The following is an 18,536-nucleotide window of genomic DNA, read 5'->3' as shown; positions in this document are numbered from 1 at the left end:
ACTACTTATTTGTGAGCTGTTTACTGAAAACTACTGGATTTATTTTAAAATATTTTAATCATAATATAAATAAAAGTTGCTATACAGTAATTCTACTTTATAACCCGCATTCAGCTCCAATTCAGATTGCATATATAAATAGATATACTGTATATATTGTGTATGTATATATGTGTATATGTGTGTATATATATATACAAAATAATGTGTAAAAATAGCTAATTTGACATTGTTGTGTTGATACTTATGAAGAGCAATATATTTCACAAAGGTCTCAGTCAAGCTGAAGAAGCAGAGTGTAACTTTTAGCAACAACCACACCATCCTAAACACCTAAAACAAACCATAGAATGTTTTATTCATTCACTTACTCTGCAAAATTCCTGACATTAATAGTAATATCAATACATTTTATTTCCAAATGTTGTATATGCAAAGCTGTCCTTAGCTTTCCACATTTGAAACTTTCACATTGTTCACAGCCCCATTAATTTAAGTATATCCTTTTCTTAGCCTTTCATGTGGATTGTCCCTGGCATTCTGATGGGAGGAGAAAAGCGCAAATCGGAGAAGGCCAGGTAAGAGATACGCTTTGGAAACTGTACTGACTCCAGGTGAGATAGTAAAGAAAACATTTTAAAATGTTACTTGAACAAAAATGGTTTTCTGTTAAGAGGTGCAAGAGGTGTCATGTAGAACTCAATTTGGATTAATACCAGCAGTAATGATGGCATACTAGAACAGGGTAGTAGCCACCTCCAATTTCAGAACTAAATTTTATAAAACAAAGACATAATTGTCTCCTTAAACAGTAAGTTAAGGGGGATTGTCAAATAATTTTGCAATAGGCATTATGAGCTACAGAGTTGCCATGGTTCTTCAGTCTTATGTCTCCAGGGCACTTAATTTGAATCCCTGCTTGGTCACCAGAATTTGCAGTGCTTCCTATTTCTTTGTTAGTCTTCTTCAATTTCTCAATATTTTCTCCCAAATCGCAAACATCTGTTACATTAGGTGACACTAAATTGATGTGGTGTAAGTGAATGTGAGTGTATGAGTGTAAGTGTGCCCTGCAGTGCACTGCCCTCCTGATAAAGATTGGTCCTTGTCCTGTGCCTTGTGCCGACAGCATTGGCTTCATTTTCCAACAACCCTGAAATGGACATAAGCACATTTAGTAAGTAGATGCTTTTATAGCTGGATAGATTAATTGGAGGATGAAGTTAGAGTTAAGTTGTTTAAAAATAATAAAACATTCTCTTTCAGTGTTTCTTTGGTACCCCATACAAAGAATGTTTGACAAAATCTGATACAGTATATGCAGTCCATAAATGTCTTTTCTTTTTCAAAGTGGACCATTTCCTCAGTGTCAAAAGTTGAGAACATTTAAACAGGGGAAGTCACCCCCACTAAATACTACAGAAGGTGCATTTGAGTAGTTATGCAAGTGTAATGGTTCTGTTTTTAATTATTTTTATTAAATGTATTTACTGCTAATAAAGGTCTACTGGCCATCCTGGTCATTGTCATTATACACTTTACTTACTTTACTATGGGTTTGTTTCTTCCCACTTCCCAAACATGTGCATTCAAGTCGATGGGGACTCTAAAGTGGCCCCGTATAAATGTATGTGTGTGTATTATTGAGTTGGGGTATGAGACTGTACCATGCAACAGAAAGCTGTTCAGTTAAGGCCTCAATCCTGCCTTGTGTCTGAACGTGGTAGTGTTGGCTCTAATGCCCCTTTCAAAATGTGATGGAAAAGCTACAGTTTACAGTTTGTGGAAAATCTGACACATGTCATGAGGCTTAATGTGAAAGATCTTTGCATTAATGAAACAGCAGTAAGAGTACTGCCATTTCACCTATTGCGTATTATCACCTTTTAGCAATTATAAAATCTAACACAGTAAAGGAACTGTTCAGTGTTTGGCATTGTTGTACCCCGTATCCTGTAGTACCCTGAGTTCAATTCTTGACCCATTCACTTTTACTATTGAATGTGTGACCTTGGTTTTCTTATCTCTGAAAGACATCCATGTTAGGTTAATGTGCAATTCTCAATTTTTTCAGTGTGGTTGAGTATAGTTGTTAATTGAGTGTTCCCTGTAATAGAACGGTGTCTCATTCAAGGCTGGTTCCAGACTTCTGCCTAATACTGCAATGGCGAGGCTTTAGTTCTGTGTAATGGAAAACAATGAGTTCAATAAATGAATACATTGGAGATGGAATGATGGCTCTGAGGCTAGGGATCTGCACCCGGTTTGAATCCTGTAAATGTCAGAAGTGACTCTACTCCGTTGTGCCCTTGAGCAAAACCCTTAACCTGCAGCTGCTCCATCCAGGGTATGACATTAATCTGCATCCAGCCCTGCAAGCAGGTCCTCTAACTTGCAGGGAAAACCTTGGGGTTGCTGGCAGGATTGACACTGCAGCCACTGTAAAAAAAAAAACTCACACTGTTCAGTATGGTGCAGAGGTGTCACCCATTGCACGGCTGCACTTGGATCCCAATCCGGGTGGTCAGTCATGTGCCAGGTGCGGCAATGCATTGTAAGCAGTGCATGGTCCCACCCTCCTCCTCCTGTATCTGCGTATTATATGTAATTTTGTCTTATTTTTTTCATTTCTACATTGGGCATGGGGGCGGCACGGTGGCGCAGTGGTAGCGCTGCTGCCTCGCAGTTAGGAGACCCAGGTTCACTTCCCGGGTCCTCCCTGCGTGGAGTTTGCATGTTCTCCCCGTGTCTGCGTGGGTTTCCTCCGGGAGCTCCGGTTTCCTCCCACAATCCAAAGACATGCAGGTTAGGTGGATTGGCGATTCTAAATTGGCCCTAGTGTGTGCTTGGTGTGTGGGTGTGTTTGTGTGTGTCCTGCGGTGGGTTGGCACCCTGCCCAGGATTGGTTCCTGCCTTGTGCCCTGTGTTGGCTGGGATTGGCTCCAGCAGACCCCCGTGACCCTATTCGGATTCAGCGGGTTAGAAAATGGATGGATGGATGGACATTGGGCATGTGATAGATAAAAAAATATTAAATTAATTTTACGTATTTAAATTTTTTTTTATCCAAAATAATTAGTATATCAAAGGTTTGTTCACTGACCATTCATTGCCTGTTTAGGGTACCACTGTAAGTAAGTTTTGGAAATTGAACTGAAGCTGCCATACAATTGAAGATGTGAATGTAACATCTTATTTTTAAATATATACAACATGAAGGTCTCTCTACTTCAGAGGTGGCTTGTGCTTGAAGTTCAGTTAACTTTAATTTGATGCCAATTTTCATTTCACTTAGGTTGCGGAAAGGAATCAACATTCTCATTTCCACCCCTGGCCGTCTCGTTGACCACATCAACAACACTAGGAGTGTCAGCTTTAAGTCTGTTAAGTGGCTGGTCTTGGATGAGGCTGACAGGTTGGTTAGATGGTCTGCTGTTTGTTTCACTTTTTCATTTTCTTTCTGTAATTTTGACAATTTTCAGTTGAAGTATGAGATCTTTTAATATTATTGCTATTGAAATGAAGTGATATGCAATCCCTAAACTATTTTGCTGAACCTCCCTTCTAATTTATACCTAAATAATGGGAAAAATGTTTATTTTGTGCATTTTGAACTATGTAGTGTTAGGTTGTGGAATGAAATAATACTGCATAGAGATGTAACACATTATGCAGCAGTCTTTAGGAGTTTGGATACCAGTTTAATGCTCAGTTTCAATTCCATTGCATTCTGCATAACATATAGGAAGATCGATTACACTTTGTCACAAGGGAGAAATTTGGCTTTTATGGAAGCTTAATAAAAATAATCTAATTATATTATGACAAACAACACCAGTGTGACTAAAAAGAAAGAAAACTCCTGACTTGGTTATAGATAAAAAGAACAGTCACAGGTGAGACATTATAAAGTCGTATTGCCATTGGTATAAAGGGCATTGTCTGATATCTGTCTGCTCACATTGATGTTTTACCTAATATTTAACTTTCTTCCGACAGCCCAAAAATATTATGTGGATTGGAAACCCCTTAATAGATCAGGTGTGAGAGAGCCTGCCTGTGTACATATGGCTCCTGCCTTTGATATCCCTGCTGCCAAGGTAGACTCGGGCTCCCTGTAACCCTGAGCAAAGAAAGGCAGGGTCAGAGGATCAATGGAAGAACAGAGGAGGCTTGATATATGGATAGGGAGCAAGTTAGTGTGTGGGATAGTGATATTAATATTTCTAATTGTTTTCCTGAATAGCTATTGGAGATTGTTGCTAAATATATAAAAAAAGCACAGTATACAATAAAGTAGCCACAACTAAAACATTTTCAATTCACTTACCTTGATATTTCTTATTCCGCATTTTATGTATGTAAAAACTGAGCCATGCTTTGCAGGGTCCACTTTTGTTGTATTAAAGACAGGTCCCATAACATAGTGCGGAAGCAAGGTGTTATAGTGCAATATAACCATATCATTATTTTGGGAGCAAGCAAGATGCACTATGACCTGCCTGTTTAAAAATTAATTAGAGCAGCAAGCATAATGGTAAAAACAGTATGTGCTCTGGATTTATGTTTCCACCTCCGCTTAATGGTAAGTTTTTCTTCTTGGAGAGAGTACAATTTATTTTCAATAATGTTTTCAGTAATTTGTAACTTGTGGACAAGTAGAATGGAAATTATTGTCTAATTTCACTGATAATCCCTGGATTTGTCACTCTTTTATGCTGCTGTGCATGCTGTGTTGCTCACAGAGATTTTAATAGTTTAATTATACTTAATATTGTACATTTGTGGTTTCCGTATCTGATTCTCCTAGTAGTTATGAAAATTGTAATTATAATTCCAGTGCAGTGTCATTGTGAAGAGAATTTTAAACAAATGGAAAACAAGTGAAAAGCTCAAAAACTTTCACTTTGTTTGTCTAGCAAACCTAAATATTTATCTTTTGAGCAGAATTCTGGATTTGGGATTCGAAAAGGATGTTTCTTCCATACTGAACGCTCTGAACACATCGTGTCAACAAAGACAGAATGTGCTGTTGTCGGCAACATGGACAGAAGGTAAAATGTTTATACAATAACAATACAATACAATTTATTTTTTGTATAGCCCAAAATCACACAAGAAGTGCCACAAATGGGCTTTAATAGGCCCTGCCTCTTAACAAACCCCCAGCCTTGACTCTCTAAGAAGACAAGGAAAAACTCCCAAAAAAAACCCTTGTAGAGCAAAAATGGAGGAAACCTTGGGAAAGGCAGTTTAAAGAGAGACCCATTTCCAGGTATGTTGGGCGTGCAGTGGGTGTCAAAAAGAAGGGGGTCAATACAATACAATACATAGAACAGAACAAATCCTCAATGCAGTATAAAAAATAAAAAAAATTACATGTATGGAGCAGAATTGTAGATAATATCCTTGTTACACAGTACTCCTCTTTTCATATAAGGCTTATTCATTGAGGGAAGCTGTCCATGTTCTGTTCTACATGTTTTGAAACTGAGTATTACTAACTTTTTGTGTAGCTGTTTTGATTTATCATTTGTATATTTTTAAGACATCTGATAATAATCAGTCAGTTAACTGTACCTCCACCTAGCCATTTTATGAACTTGCATTTTTAGTGCAAAGTAACAGTAAGCTAGCATCTATTCAACCAGCCAAGGATATAAAGCATTAAACCACCTAAATGAGATGTCACACACTGACCCACACTCACTTGCACTAACTAACTTTACAGTCTCTGATGCGATTAACATCTGACCTTTAATTGAAGAAACAGGAATAGTATCATACCTTTATGGTGAAGATAAAGAGAAATAAGATATCAAGTTGGTTTGCACAATGAATCAGGTATGGACTCCTTACATTTGTATTCATTTCTCATCCATCAAAGCATCCATTTTCCCCACAATATTTTTTAATGAAAGGTTTTTTTTTATTTGTGTGTAGTAAAGGTGTTCTGTAAGTGTTTAATATTTAAATTAAAGGCAGGTATCTTTAATTAGTATAGTCTGAAAGAACGTTCTCATGTTTATTTAAATACTAAAAATGACATCTTAGTATAAATAGCAGAAGTTAATTATGAAAGAGAGAAGGGACAGATGCACATAAAAAAAAAAACTGTGTGGACATTAAGCCACAACTCCCATCCAGGTGAGTTTGAACAACCTGTGTAAAGGATTGCTACTTTGAGATGGTCACACCATTAATTTTAGCAGCAGGTAGCTCAAGAAACATAAGGTTGTCAAAAGTAGTTTCCAGAGATAAAATATATACAGTCAGGAGATTTCCAGCTCAAAGCTAGGGCTAACTTTGCAATAGTTATGCCCAAGGAGAATAATCTCTGCTGGAAAGCAGAAAGATCCAAGAGAAGGAAAGCTTCAAGAGTGCAGAAGAGAACAGAAGAAAGAAACTACAGTACAAAAATCAAAACCTGAAACTTTAGGACATTGCCAGTATATATACGAGTATGTGAAAAAAATACTTATGGGTTTAGAAGACAATAAAGAACAAAGGGGATTATTATGCGGGGTGAAATACAGGCATGGGACAAATTTGAATTGTGTATGCTGATAATTGGGATGTGCGATGTCTTGGGATTTCTAGAAACAAAAGCGATGTTCTTAAAAATAAGGTCAGAAACAAGAGGAGCAGACTATGATAGCTCCAACTCCCAAACTGGCTGAATGAGCTAGTACTTGAAGGCAGCCTTGCATAAAAAGGTGTAAGCAGCAGCAACAGATTTCATATTAATAGACAGAGAATGGTAAAAAGTTAAAAATGGATGAAAGAAGATTTTAGAAGACAGTGACATACAGCAATATCTGAAAACAGTCCAGAGTTGGTGCCAGATAGTTAGTAGATTTTATAGTGATTAAAACCTAAAGGAGGAAAAAGGAATTATGGGCTGTGTGATCAAAGTGTGGATTTTAGATATTAATTTCATCTGTACTATGTAGTACTTATTGAATTGATTATCCGGGTACTCTGAATGAATTTAGGTTTCATTTCTACTTCAAAATCTGCTTAGAATGTGCAATGATAAAATTAGTTAGCTATGAGTGTTTAACTTGGTATTGGTGATGAAAATAGTGTTACAGTACACAGGCAATCCCCAGGCTGGATATTTGTAATGACTAGTAATGTTCAGTAGTGTCTTGAGCCCAACACACCTATGAGTCAAGGATATTGATTGTTCTCGAAAGCAGCAAACACACCAAAATAAGGCAGTTCTCACTGCCCTAATGGATATGGCAAAATAGGTCTTTTTTGTTCTGAATGCTGACATTTCTTACCCATTTTCAAAACACGTGCACTTCCTTCTCTCTTTGAGTCTTATTTGCTACATACAGTATCTGAGCACCCTGGTAGTGACTTACTATTCTCACATTTCAACTAAATCCCACTGTGTTTAACTGTGTTAAATTAAATTTTTCTTCCTATGGAATAACCTAAAAAATCCAAGGATGCTTTAACTTGCTACCGGTGTTTGACATGCAGAAAATGTAATTCACTGCCTATCCACCCCATTGATCGGCAAGAGTTCCTCCTTGTGTTACAGGAAAAGAGGTTCATACAGCATGGCAACACAGTGCCTTCCTGCAAATTAACTTCCTTTATTCTACATTTGCGTAGTGATGGTAATTTTTTGTCCACTTCAATCCCTGGAGTGCATGTTCTCACAGTATTTTTCTACAGCTTTCAAAATGTTGCTTATTCCTTTTATGAATTGAAGTATTCAAGCCAAAAACTCTTGCCTAATTGTGCTGTAATATATACTTGGCTACTCTGTTCAGCTTTTTTAGTTATCCATATTGTCAGTCATTCAAGATCTTTAACACTAGAATTACCAGAGCCTACGAAAAAATCGTAAATCTCTCCCACTTTAAATCGCTTCTTAAAATCGTTCACAGCTCTCCACCAGCGTCTTTTGTCATCTAAATGTGCTGATAAAATCAGTCTGCACGCAGCCGGCTATTCCATCCCCCCACCGACTTAGAACGGGCACAAACTTCTCCCAGCTCATGCCTTGATTGATTTTCTGGGAGTGAAGTGGAGTTTTAGAGTGGAAATAATAGATCATTGTTTGGAACACACACATTTCATGTGTGTTCCATTTCTACAGTAATCTGTGTAAACACATTGTTAAAACAGAAATGTTTTTTATATTCTAGTAGTTGATGACAAAATGTAGGCATAAACTATATAATGTATCAAGCCTGAAGTCCAAATATCAAATAAATACTTTCACAAAACGTACAAATCTAACACAACAATTGCGCTTTTATTCAAAAATATAACTGCAGAAACAAAAAGCTGCCTTAACATGCGACATTGACACCTGTTTATTATGACTACCTCTGTGGCGCAATAGAATCAGCTACCGACTGAGAATCAAAAGGTCGCGAGTTCGATCCTGCACCTCTCCGTTTTGAGAAGTAAACTGCTCTTAGTCTTACTATTTTAGACTAAAAACATACATTTGATTTCAGTCTGTAACAGCCGGTGTAATTTATGATACTTGTAAAGGTTAGCTTTGGTTTTTTTGTTTTTTTTTTTAGTCAGTTTTATTATCTCAGCCGCGTTCACGAGCCCAAACATACCCCACCCCCGCATCTGACACTGCTGTTTTCACATAGACGCGCTGTAACAGAGGTACGCACATTTTAAAAAAGGAAAGAGACAAATATATGTGACGTTTTGAAGAAATCATTTTATGACACGATTTACCTTTATTTATTTACTTACTTCCTAAAGTCACAAGTAGTGTGCAAAGGGCATGCTCAAAAATGTGTGTAATGCCACGAAAGTACCTGCTGACACTTTAGTATGCAAGCAATGGTATGTGCATTCTTGCTCCGATGTAGAAGGGAGCTGAGTTTACCTCTGTTACAGCGCGTCTATGTGAAAACAGCAGTGTCAGATGCGGGGGTGGGGTGTGTTTGGGCTCGTGATCGCGGCTGTAGATTTGTACCTTTTGTGAAAGTATTTATTTGATATTTGGACTTCAGGCTTCATACATTATATAGTTTATGCCTACATTTTGTCATCTACTACTAGAATATAAAAAACGTTTCTGTTTTAACAATGTGTTTACACAGATTACTGTAGAAACGGAGCACACATGAAATGCATGTGTTCCAAACAACGATCTATTATTTCCACTCTAAAACTCCACAGAAAATCATTCAAGGCATGAGCTGTTAGACGTTTGTGCACGTTCTAAGTCGGTGGGGGGATGGAATAGCTGGCTGCATGCAGCCTGATTTTATCAGCACATTTAGATGACAAAAGATGCTGGTGGAGAGCTGTGAACGATTTTAAGAAGCGATTTAAGGTGGGATGGATTTACGAGTTTTTTCGTAGGCTCTGGTAATTCTAGTGTTTAAGAAATTCAGTTGTCCAGTAGTTTGGCTTGTATTCTCACAGGTGGTGCCTAATCCTTTTATCTATTTCTTCATATAGTGCAGCACAACAGTTTATAAAACTGTCCCAAAAATCAAAACAATTAAAGCACTTTGAAACAAACCCATACTGCAGCCTTTCTTCTTTCTGTGCTCTCAAACATTAAATTCCTGTAATGCTCTCTTGTTTGCAAAGTCATGGCTGCATTTTGCTCTTTCCTCCCAAGTCTGTGTAATTCCTTACCTTTCATGTTGTTCTCAGGTGTAATTAAGCTGGCTGACGTCAGTATGAGGGACCCTGTCACTGTGCAGGTCTTCACGAAATCATCTAAAAATGAAGAAGACACTGAACAGCCACAAAACCTGCTATCCATTGGTGGCTCTGAGAGTTTTGCTATCCCAGAGCAACTGAAGCAGCATGTTGTAATTGTTCCCAGCAAGTTGCGCCTCGTTACGCTGGCAGCCTTCATTATGGAGAAGTGTAAAGTGAGTGGTACATCAACTTTGGTCCTCCATCTGACTTACTTGGTAGATTTTCCTTTGAAGCTGCTGTTTCAGTTCTCCCTTGCTTGTTTCTTGAATAATTTAAGATAATATGCATCCCATTTAAATTCTGAAATGTATTTTTCCTTTAACACCTTAGGCCTACAACCGGTAGTTATTCTATTGGGGCCACATATTTAACCTTTTGCAGCTTCTAATGATGTGTCCCATAAACAATCTATAGAAAAACATGACAGAAATCAATGGTTTATTTTGCATTTTACTAACCCTTTTGGCTCATTATGTAGAAGGCCTGGTGTGACTAACTGTAATGCTTTTTGACAGAGTATGTAGTGCTTTGCCATTTTTACTCCAAATTAAATAAAATTTGAATTTTAAGCTTATTTAGTGTAATATGGTTAGAACATAACACCTTGCAAATTTGGATTTAAAAAAACGTGCAGCTGTGGATTCTAGAACTCTTCTTCATGTACGTATGTATTCTTTCCTCCAATAATTGTAGCATGAAAAGAATCAAAAGATTATCGTGTTTGCATCCAGCTGTGAGGTGGTCAAATTTCTTTTCACGCTCTTGACAAATGTTCTGTGTGGATGTACTGATGGTCAAGAGACTTCATCCATGGGTCTTCAGCCTCCTCTGATGGACTTCACAAAGTTGCATGGCAGCATGAACCAACAGGTATGGTCATTTCTCTTCTGCTTTCTTCTAGTTTTGTTTTCATAAATCTGAACACTGTCCTGATTGACAGATATACTGTAACAGAGTAACAGTTAAGCACAAAAAAGCTGTTAATCATACAGTAAATGAATGTACACATACCAACATTAGTAGGTTCTTAAAGTTTTTATAACTATTCTGTTTCTAAAGGCTCCTAAAGGTAAAACGGGTGTGGTTAGGTATTTATTTGTAGTTTTATTCCATATAACACTGGCTTGAAAACAAGGTAAGCAAATGTCTGAAAAAGATTCTTTAAGAATCTTTGAAAGAGGCATGATCAACAATTGGGAGGCTAGAGTAAAGAGTCTATAAATTACATTTATAATTAAACTAATGAAATAGGAAATATAAATTATTACTAACTGTTAACAAAGTAAAATAATGCCATTTAATGATTTATTCTTTTTTATCCATCCAGCCATTTGATAAACTTGCTTTTTCTATTACATGGCTTTAGGAAGCTTGACCTTATCCCAGCAGCACTGGGTGTGAGGCAGGTATCAACCCAATCTGTGATGTCACACTCTGTGGATGGGATGAAATATTAATGCACTAACCCACACTCACACATTCCAGATATGGATGGAAACCAGAATGTTGGAAAGTAACACACACATACAAGTGCACTGTGTGGAAACCATTTACAGATGATGACTGAACCAAGAATCCGCTTCAGGTCTCTGGAGATGTAAGGACAACAGCATTATCCGCTACACTAATGTAGTGTAACTGCAATCTAATGCTGAGAAACTTGTCCATGCTTTTACCACATCCCGCATAGACTATTGTAACTCGCTGCTGGCAGGTGCCCCTTCTAATCTTATATCACAGCCCCAGCTTATTCAAAACTCAGCTGCAAGAGTCCTCACTTGAGCCAGCAGCAGCAAGCACAATACACCCTTCCTGCCCCATCTTCACTGGCTCCCTGTGTCTTACAGAATCGAATATAAAATCCTACTAGTGACCTACAAAACCTTAAATAACCTCACGCCAAACTACATCAGTGTGTCATCACTATGTGCCTGCCTGCTCACTAAGGTCCTCTGATTCTGGTAATCTTGTTGTGCCCCACACTAATCTACACTCCATGGGTGACAGGGTCTTCAGCTGTATAGCACCCAGACTCTGGAATGACCTACCGAAATTAATCAGGTCAGCTAACTCCATGAATTCTTTTAAAAAACAACTTAAAACTCATCTGTTCAGGAAGGCTTTTAGCTCTTCCCCTTCTCTCAGTTTACCTCCATGTCAAGATGCTCATGTAACCTGTAGGTGTGTGTGCTAGACCATCAATTATGTTGTCTGTTAGGCTTTCTCTGAATTTACTGTCTTAATCTTCTTTATTTATTTAGTTGGTTTGTACTATGCTATATACTGTTTACCCTGCCATTCTTTCTTATATTCTGTAAGTGCCTTGAGCATGGGAAAGGCGCTATATAAATAAAATGTATTATTATTATTATTACACAACCATGTCCGCCTCATTCTTATTTAATTTTATTGTCTTCTTTTAATTATGTCTCTCATTTTATCAGTTTTGTTTTCTTCTTGCCATCCTTCCCCATGAAATGGTACAGCTTTTAGACATGGTGCTCAGCTATCTACTAACTTTAATTTTAGATTTTTAGAGGCATATTGCCCAGACCTCATTGTTTGTATTTAAATGTCTTGCTCTGTATATCAGGCTTTGATTGAGAATGACTGCATTGACAAGAAACTAAAAAGTATTTTCTAATGTATGAAATGGTATTTTTTACTATACTTAAAAAAAAAAAATAGCATTGAAATTTTAAGAATTTGCAATAAGGTTATGAAGGGTGATCAAAACATTTAAACTCTGATCTATCAAGTGAAACGATAGTAAAACCAAGCATGTTGTTTTCCTCATAATCCCTTTGAATACTTGTTATAATGGCTATAATGCTTTATTATGCCACTCAATTAAAACATTGTCTTTTGTTTTTGCAAAAACCTCTTTGTGATTGACTTGATGTCTTCATCAGTGGTGTATCAATTCCAACAGGGTTAGCCTTTTAGATTGGGGATTATCAGGTCTTGGGAAATAGTGAGGTTGGCATCTCTTTGAATCCACAATTTTACAGAGCAGCCTGTGCGGTGTAAGGATGGAGATGTTCATGAAGTAGTGAACTACTTTCCTTACCATGCTTCCATTTTTTCAACCTTTGTTTTTACTGTTAGTCAAAGAGTTATACCCAACTTGTAAAACACATCTTAAAGTTCTCCCAGTCCAAATTCATTAGCTCAGGATTCTCCTTAAAACATTGGATTGCTTCATTTTAGAAGTCAACATCCAGGGCACCCAGAGTGCACAGACATTGTTCATGTCTAATTATTCACGCAGAATGAATTCAGCTCATCTATAACTAATTTCCAGTATCTGCAATATCACACTCTTTCACTCTTCATTTCTCCTTTATAATTGGTTCCATTGTGACAACGTTTTCTTTTGTCATCAGTGTCAAAGGACCCTGGATCATCTTCGAGAAACATCCTGTCATAATGAAATTCTCTGGCCCATATGAAGGGCGCCAGTCCTAGTATATGTTGACTAAATAAGAATGAATTTCCAACAGCTTATTGTTGTCTCATCCTCCCTGCGTGGAGTTTGCATGTTCTCCTTGTGTCTGCATGGGTTTCCTCCCACAGTCCAAAGACATGCAGGTTAGGTGCATTGGCGATCCTAAATTATCCGTAGTGTGTGCTTGGTGTGTGGGTGTGTGTGTGTGTGCACCCTGCGGTGGGTTGGCGCCCTGCCCAGGGTTTGTTTCCTGCCTTGTGCCCTGTGTTGGCTGGGATTGGCTCCAGCAGACCCCTGTGACCCTATAGTTAGGATATAGCGGGCTGGATAATGGATGGATGAGTGGATTATAAATTCAGTGAGAACACAATACTAGATTGTGTATTTTTGCATCATTTTTTAACTTAAACCACAAAGTCTAGTAGCTTGTAATGTATGCATTTTAGTACACAGGAGCTGGTATTTACCCTGTTGAAAGATCAGTGCCATAGAATACCAGTTTAAGGTTCAGACGGAAAAACATTTGATGTGCCCTTATCTTTTATTAAAATTCATGCACTTTTGCTCTTATTTCCCAAAGTAAGCTCAAGTAAGCATTAGACCTCCTTTTAAGCTTTTGTTTTTTTCTGTGGCTTTCATTTTGGTTACTATGATTACTGCTGCTGTTATTATGTTGTATATATTAATATTTTATTTTTATGAGCTTCACCAAAGCAGAATTTTTCTAACATACATAGGCATGATAGCAATTAAAGTAAAAGTAATAATTTTCATGCATCTAGTACTTTGCAATTTAAACTTGACTGTTATTTAATGCCATTTGAAAAATGATGCAAGATTTATGTGTTGTGCCAATAAGCTTTTTTACTTAGCTGGTATCAATGCGCCTCTGTTGTCTTGCACAAACTTAAATCCTTTAGACCATTTAGTCCTGGCTCACAATATTTTCACTGAATAGATGCTTTAGAAATTTCAAAGAAAGCTGGTTAGTGATGTAGCCATCACATATAATAGACAATGTATTTCTAGATTGTAGTTCATCATTATGCAGATTTCATTATGCAAGAATACAGAGCTTTGATACACCAGAGGAGACAATTCAGTCCATCAAGCTTGGTTAAATTAGTCACTCAGTGACTCACATCATGTGTACATTACATTTGTTTATAAAATAATGGACGTTAACTGTACAAATTACACCCTTCTTCTGCATTTTATGTTTCTAACTCATAGTGCCTTTTTTAGTTCAGAGTGTCTTGAATCTTACTCCTTACAGAATTAATCTTGGTGTGAAACATTCAGTCTATTCTTTGTCACGTGTCAGATTTCAGTACATTTTTACACTCTTTTGTGTATTTGTTTATAGCTTATTTGATTTAATGCTTGATATAGAACTTTCACAAAATTGTCACATTGGTTTTCTCTTGCACCTACTGTTATTTTTAGAACAGCGGAGTGTGACACACATTGTACATGCGGAGCTCTATTGAAACCTGAAAATACCTTTTAGTCTGTATCTTGTCATCTTGGCTCACATGTTTGTGCATTGGTTATTATTCATGCCTCTTAGCTGTAGGAATCTGGATCTGATTTGTAATCAACTTACTATCAGTGTGGTGTCTGCATGTTATTTGGTTTAATTTATTGTTTTCATTTAGGTAGTATGTACTGTATGCAGTATGTTCTCTTTTATTGGTGTAAGTTTAAGTAGTACACCAATGCGTCAGTTAGTGTTGCATCCTTTTAGTACTTGAACCCCAGTTACTATCTCTTCTGTGTGCACTTTATATATTCTCCTAGTATTATGGATTCTCACTTTTATCCAACATCTTAAAGATGTGAATGTTAGATTAAATACTGACTGGTTCCTACTGTGTGCCCAGTGCTACAAATAAAGTCTTCTGCTTGCCTTAACCCTAGAATGGAATAAGCAGGTTCTGAAATTGGATATGTGTATACAAAGTCAAAGTACCTGGGGTGTCCTAAAACCTTCCGGTCTTTACTGCAGGCGTAAACTTAAATCTTTCCTTAGTAGCCATAATATGAATGCAAGTACCATATTTTAATACGGTTTATTGCAGTACCCACGCTGGCAGCTGTATGCAGTCTTATTTCACTCTGTCTCAGGCTTGTGTTACCATAAATCTCAGGCTAGAGAAAAACTGGACATGCTTGCACCTCCTTTAAAATCCTGCATTTTTTCTGCTAATTAAACCACTAATTGAGCTTTATTATGCCTCAATTGTAGTACCACAGGGACCCTGGAGAAGGAAATGTCCTTGATTTATTTACAAGTTAACCTCTTGAATGCTAGGGAATAAAGGTTGTTCTTTTAGTCTGTTCTAATCAGTTCTTGCATGTAATTCTTGTATCACTTTATTATTGAATATCAATTTATTTTGATATGTTTAATTACTAGTGTTGATAGTACTAATATACTGGTATATAAGGTATATAAATAAGTAGTGATATGGTGAATTTGGATGCATGCCTTTTTTGTTACAGGTGTGTGTGTTTAAGTTAACAGGTGACCTGAAATTGTCCCCAAAAAGTATATGTTTGTGAGTTAATGTGTTCTGCAATAGATGGTTGTACTTTTAAGGATTAATTCCGGTCTCACATCCATTGTTGCCAGTTAGGCTGTGGCTTCCTCGATACACTTGAACTGAATAAAGTGAGAAGTATGGATAGCTGTAAATATATGGATAATTTAGAAATGACTAAAGTGATTGCCCTAATATAATTATACAACACTTGTGCAAAAACTCATTCAATTTCCCTTGTTATGGTTGCATTTGACTGGAGAATATCCTGTCAGTACTGGGATCAAGGCATGATCCAACCCTGAATGAATATACATAAATTATATTTATAGACAGGAATTATAATTATAGGAACACCTTTTGTCACCGAAAGCAGCCTGAAATCTTTAAGCTGTGGATTTAGCAAGGTGAGAGGAACATTAGTACATTAGTTATCTAGTTACCGTAGACCAAATTCCCTAAGCAGGCATTGGTGTGTGGCTCATAGGAAGGGACACAATAAGTGCCAGTATCCACTAGGAGTGCTAAATATGTGTGTCTGTTGTTTTATTAATTTATTTGTTTATTTTTTTATTGGTCATTTCTGCCTTAGCAATTTTCCAGTAATCTTTGGTCATATCAGTAGCGTTTAAGAAACTCGTTTGACAGAGCTTCTCAAAAAGATTTTCAGCCCTGGCCAAAGGCTAGGCATTAAATTTCAATACCTGGTTAAGGTTCCTGATGTCATTAAAGAATCCCATTTACCTGTCCATCTTTGACAAAAGAACAATGGGCTAAAATTATGGCCTAGTTATTTGGCATATATCGACAGTACATTCATCAGGTATTCCTCAGCCACAAACTTAGTCATCTGCTTGGCCAAGATCCCATGTGACTTAAGTCGCTTAGATAAATAATCCCAGAGATTGAACACTTGGGCCCATAACAGTTTGGTTAGAATCATAGCACCAATCTCTACACTTTTGAGGCCCCAATCTGGTGATCTCTCCATATTTACTGAGGAATTCCCTTGTATATTCCTCAGATAATGTTTTCCTCTGAGGTGCTCATCTACATTATAATATGCCCTTAGGGCTTAACTGCTGAGCAATAGCTCAGGCACGTGGGCTCAGCCTCGCTTTGATCAGTGGTATCTTGGTGCCTGATCTTTTGAACAAAGAAGTTAATCAACCACATCATCATCACCTTGGATGAGAGCAAGTACCTGTGCTGGTGTGAGTCGTCTTTTTTTTTTGTTCTTTATTTCGCCTTATACAATTTCTCGTATTAGGAATTTGTTAGTTTTCGCATACCCCTTGGGGTCAGAGTGCAGGGTCAGCCATTGTATAGCACCCCTGGAGCAATTGAAGTTTAAGGGCCTTGCTCAAGGGTCCAGCAGAGTAGGATCTCTTTTAGTGGTGATGGGGATTCGAACTGGCAACCTTCGGGATACCAGCACAGATCCTTGGTCTCAGAGCTACCACTCCGCCTCTTCTTCTGCCTCCATCATCATGATCTATTTTGTGGCAACATGAAGCTGTAGTTGCGAAGCCTGATCTCCTATAGAATCGGGTGCCTACATTAAATATCTGCAAGTTCAGCTGTTGCAGTATCCTTTCACAGTGAATCAACATGACTGTGTCAGTGTCGTCTATCAAGAACAAAGAAGTGCTTTCATACAGTTGGGTCACCAGTGGTGTATGATAGTGTGAGTGAGTTCTTTTTCAGTAGGCTTCCGTGCTTGTTTTTGCTGTGATGTACAGAGTAACAACTTGGATAACCCATGTATATTCACACAGTACAGTGAATAGAGTCCAGTGTTGGCAGTAACAGCAACAGCTTTATACAGCTTTAGCAGTCAAAGTCAGTGTTTTTGATCATTCATTGTGAAAATGTGACTCTTTTTATACAATGTTTAAATCGAGCCTGGGTTTAGGACCTGTTCGATCCCTAAAGATGTGAAGCATATGTTTAGGTTTCACAGAATCAAACTATTACATTTAGCCTTTCACCCTGCATCCCAACAGCACATTTGGATTTAGACATTCCTTGCTGATTGCATGAAGAGTGCTCAAATAATGCTAAGTTCAAAGTGTTGTCATCAGGTAAGTAAAATAAAAGTGGCCTGTCAATCTTTGGGTCTCCTGCAGTGCAGCAGAGTACAAAAGAAAAAAAAATAGTATTAGTTTGGAGTAATACTGAGTTGGAAATGACTTTCCTCTGCAATGCAATACAGATACATGAACAGAACACACTGTGCATGCAACCAGAAAGCACTTGAAGTTAGCCATCTTTGATAATTTTCTGAAAGCTGCTGCATGAATTCCCAATGTAAAACCCTCTTCTTAAACCCTTTAGGAAAGAACAGAAGCCTTTCTGAAGTTTTCCCAGGTGAAGTCAGGCATTCTGCTCTGCACGGTAAGTCTTGGGTTGGGAGCAATTGATATCCCGCCTCCTTTTCAAGTCTGCCACTTCAGCAGGCTCCCTTAGCTGCATCTGAAAGTTTGTAGGCCGCTAGGGGAGAGTGCACACTGGAAAACCAGGAATGCCAAAAACTGCAAAAGTTAGGGAAAAGTTTTGTTTGTTTTTTTCTTAGTAATTTTTAAACACAGGTAATGGTGGAGGCATTGTTGAGATTTGCATTTGAACTGCAAATTGTTTAAAATTTATTTTACTTCTTTACTGCTAGCATTTTATGATGTGTGTATAATGAACACGAATGCTAATTACAGATTATTTGGTGACTTTCTGTGAATGCAGAACATATGACCCACTTCTCCCATCCTCAAGTGGGGGTTTGGGGTAATTCTCCCATTTTTATAACTAACTTTCTTATTACTTTCCCCCACTCTCAG

At 37.6% G+C, this 18,536-nt stretch overlaps 1 protein-coding gene across 1 annotated transcript in view; it reads left to right on the top strand.

Moving 5' to 3' along the window:
* ddx31 (DEAD (Asp-Glu-Ala-Asp) box polypeptide 31) overlaps positions 1 to 18,536 on the top strand; it is a 133,189-nt gene that overhangs the window by 46,884 nt on the left and 67,769 nt on the right. Inside the window, exons 10-15 of the mRNA XM_039764299.1 lie at positions 514 to 578; positions 3,296 to 3,415; positions 4,948 to 5,054; positions 9,661 to 9,884; positions 10,405 to 10,581; positions 18,040 to 18,099. Of these exons, the coding sequence (XP_039620233.1) occupies positions 514 to 578; positions 3,296 to 3,415; positions 4,948 to 5,054; positions 9,661 to 9,884; positions 10,405 to 10,581; positions 18,040 to 18,099 (753 nt within the window). The remainder of the gene's footprint in view (positions 1 to 513; positions 579 to 3,295; positions 3,416 to 4,947; positions 5,055 to 9,660; positions 9,885 to 10,404; positions 10,582 to 18,039; positions 18,100 to 18,536) is intronic.

This window comes from Polypterus senegalus, chromosome 9 (assembly GCF_016835505.1).
Source record: "Polypterus senegalus isolate Bchr_013 chromosome 9, ASM1683550v1, whole genome shotgun sequence".
Lineage (NCBI taxonomy): Eukaryota > Metazoa > Chordata > Cladistia > Polypteriformes > Polypteridae > Polypterus > Polypterus senegalus.
This window is presented reverse-complemented; position numbering and strand designations above follow the sequence as displayed.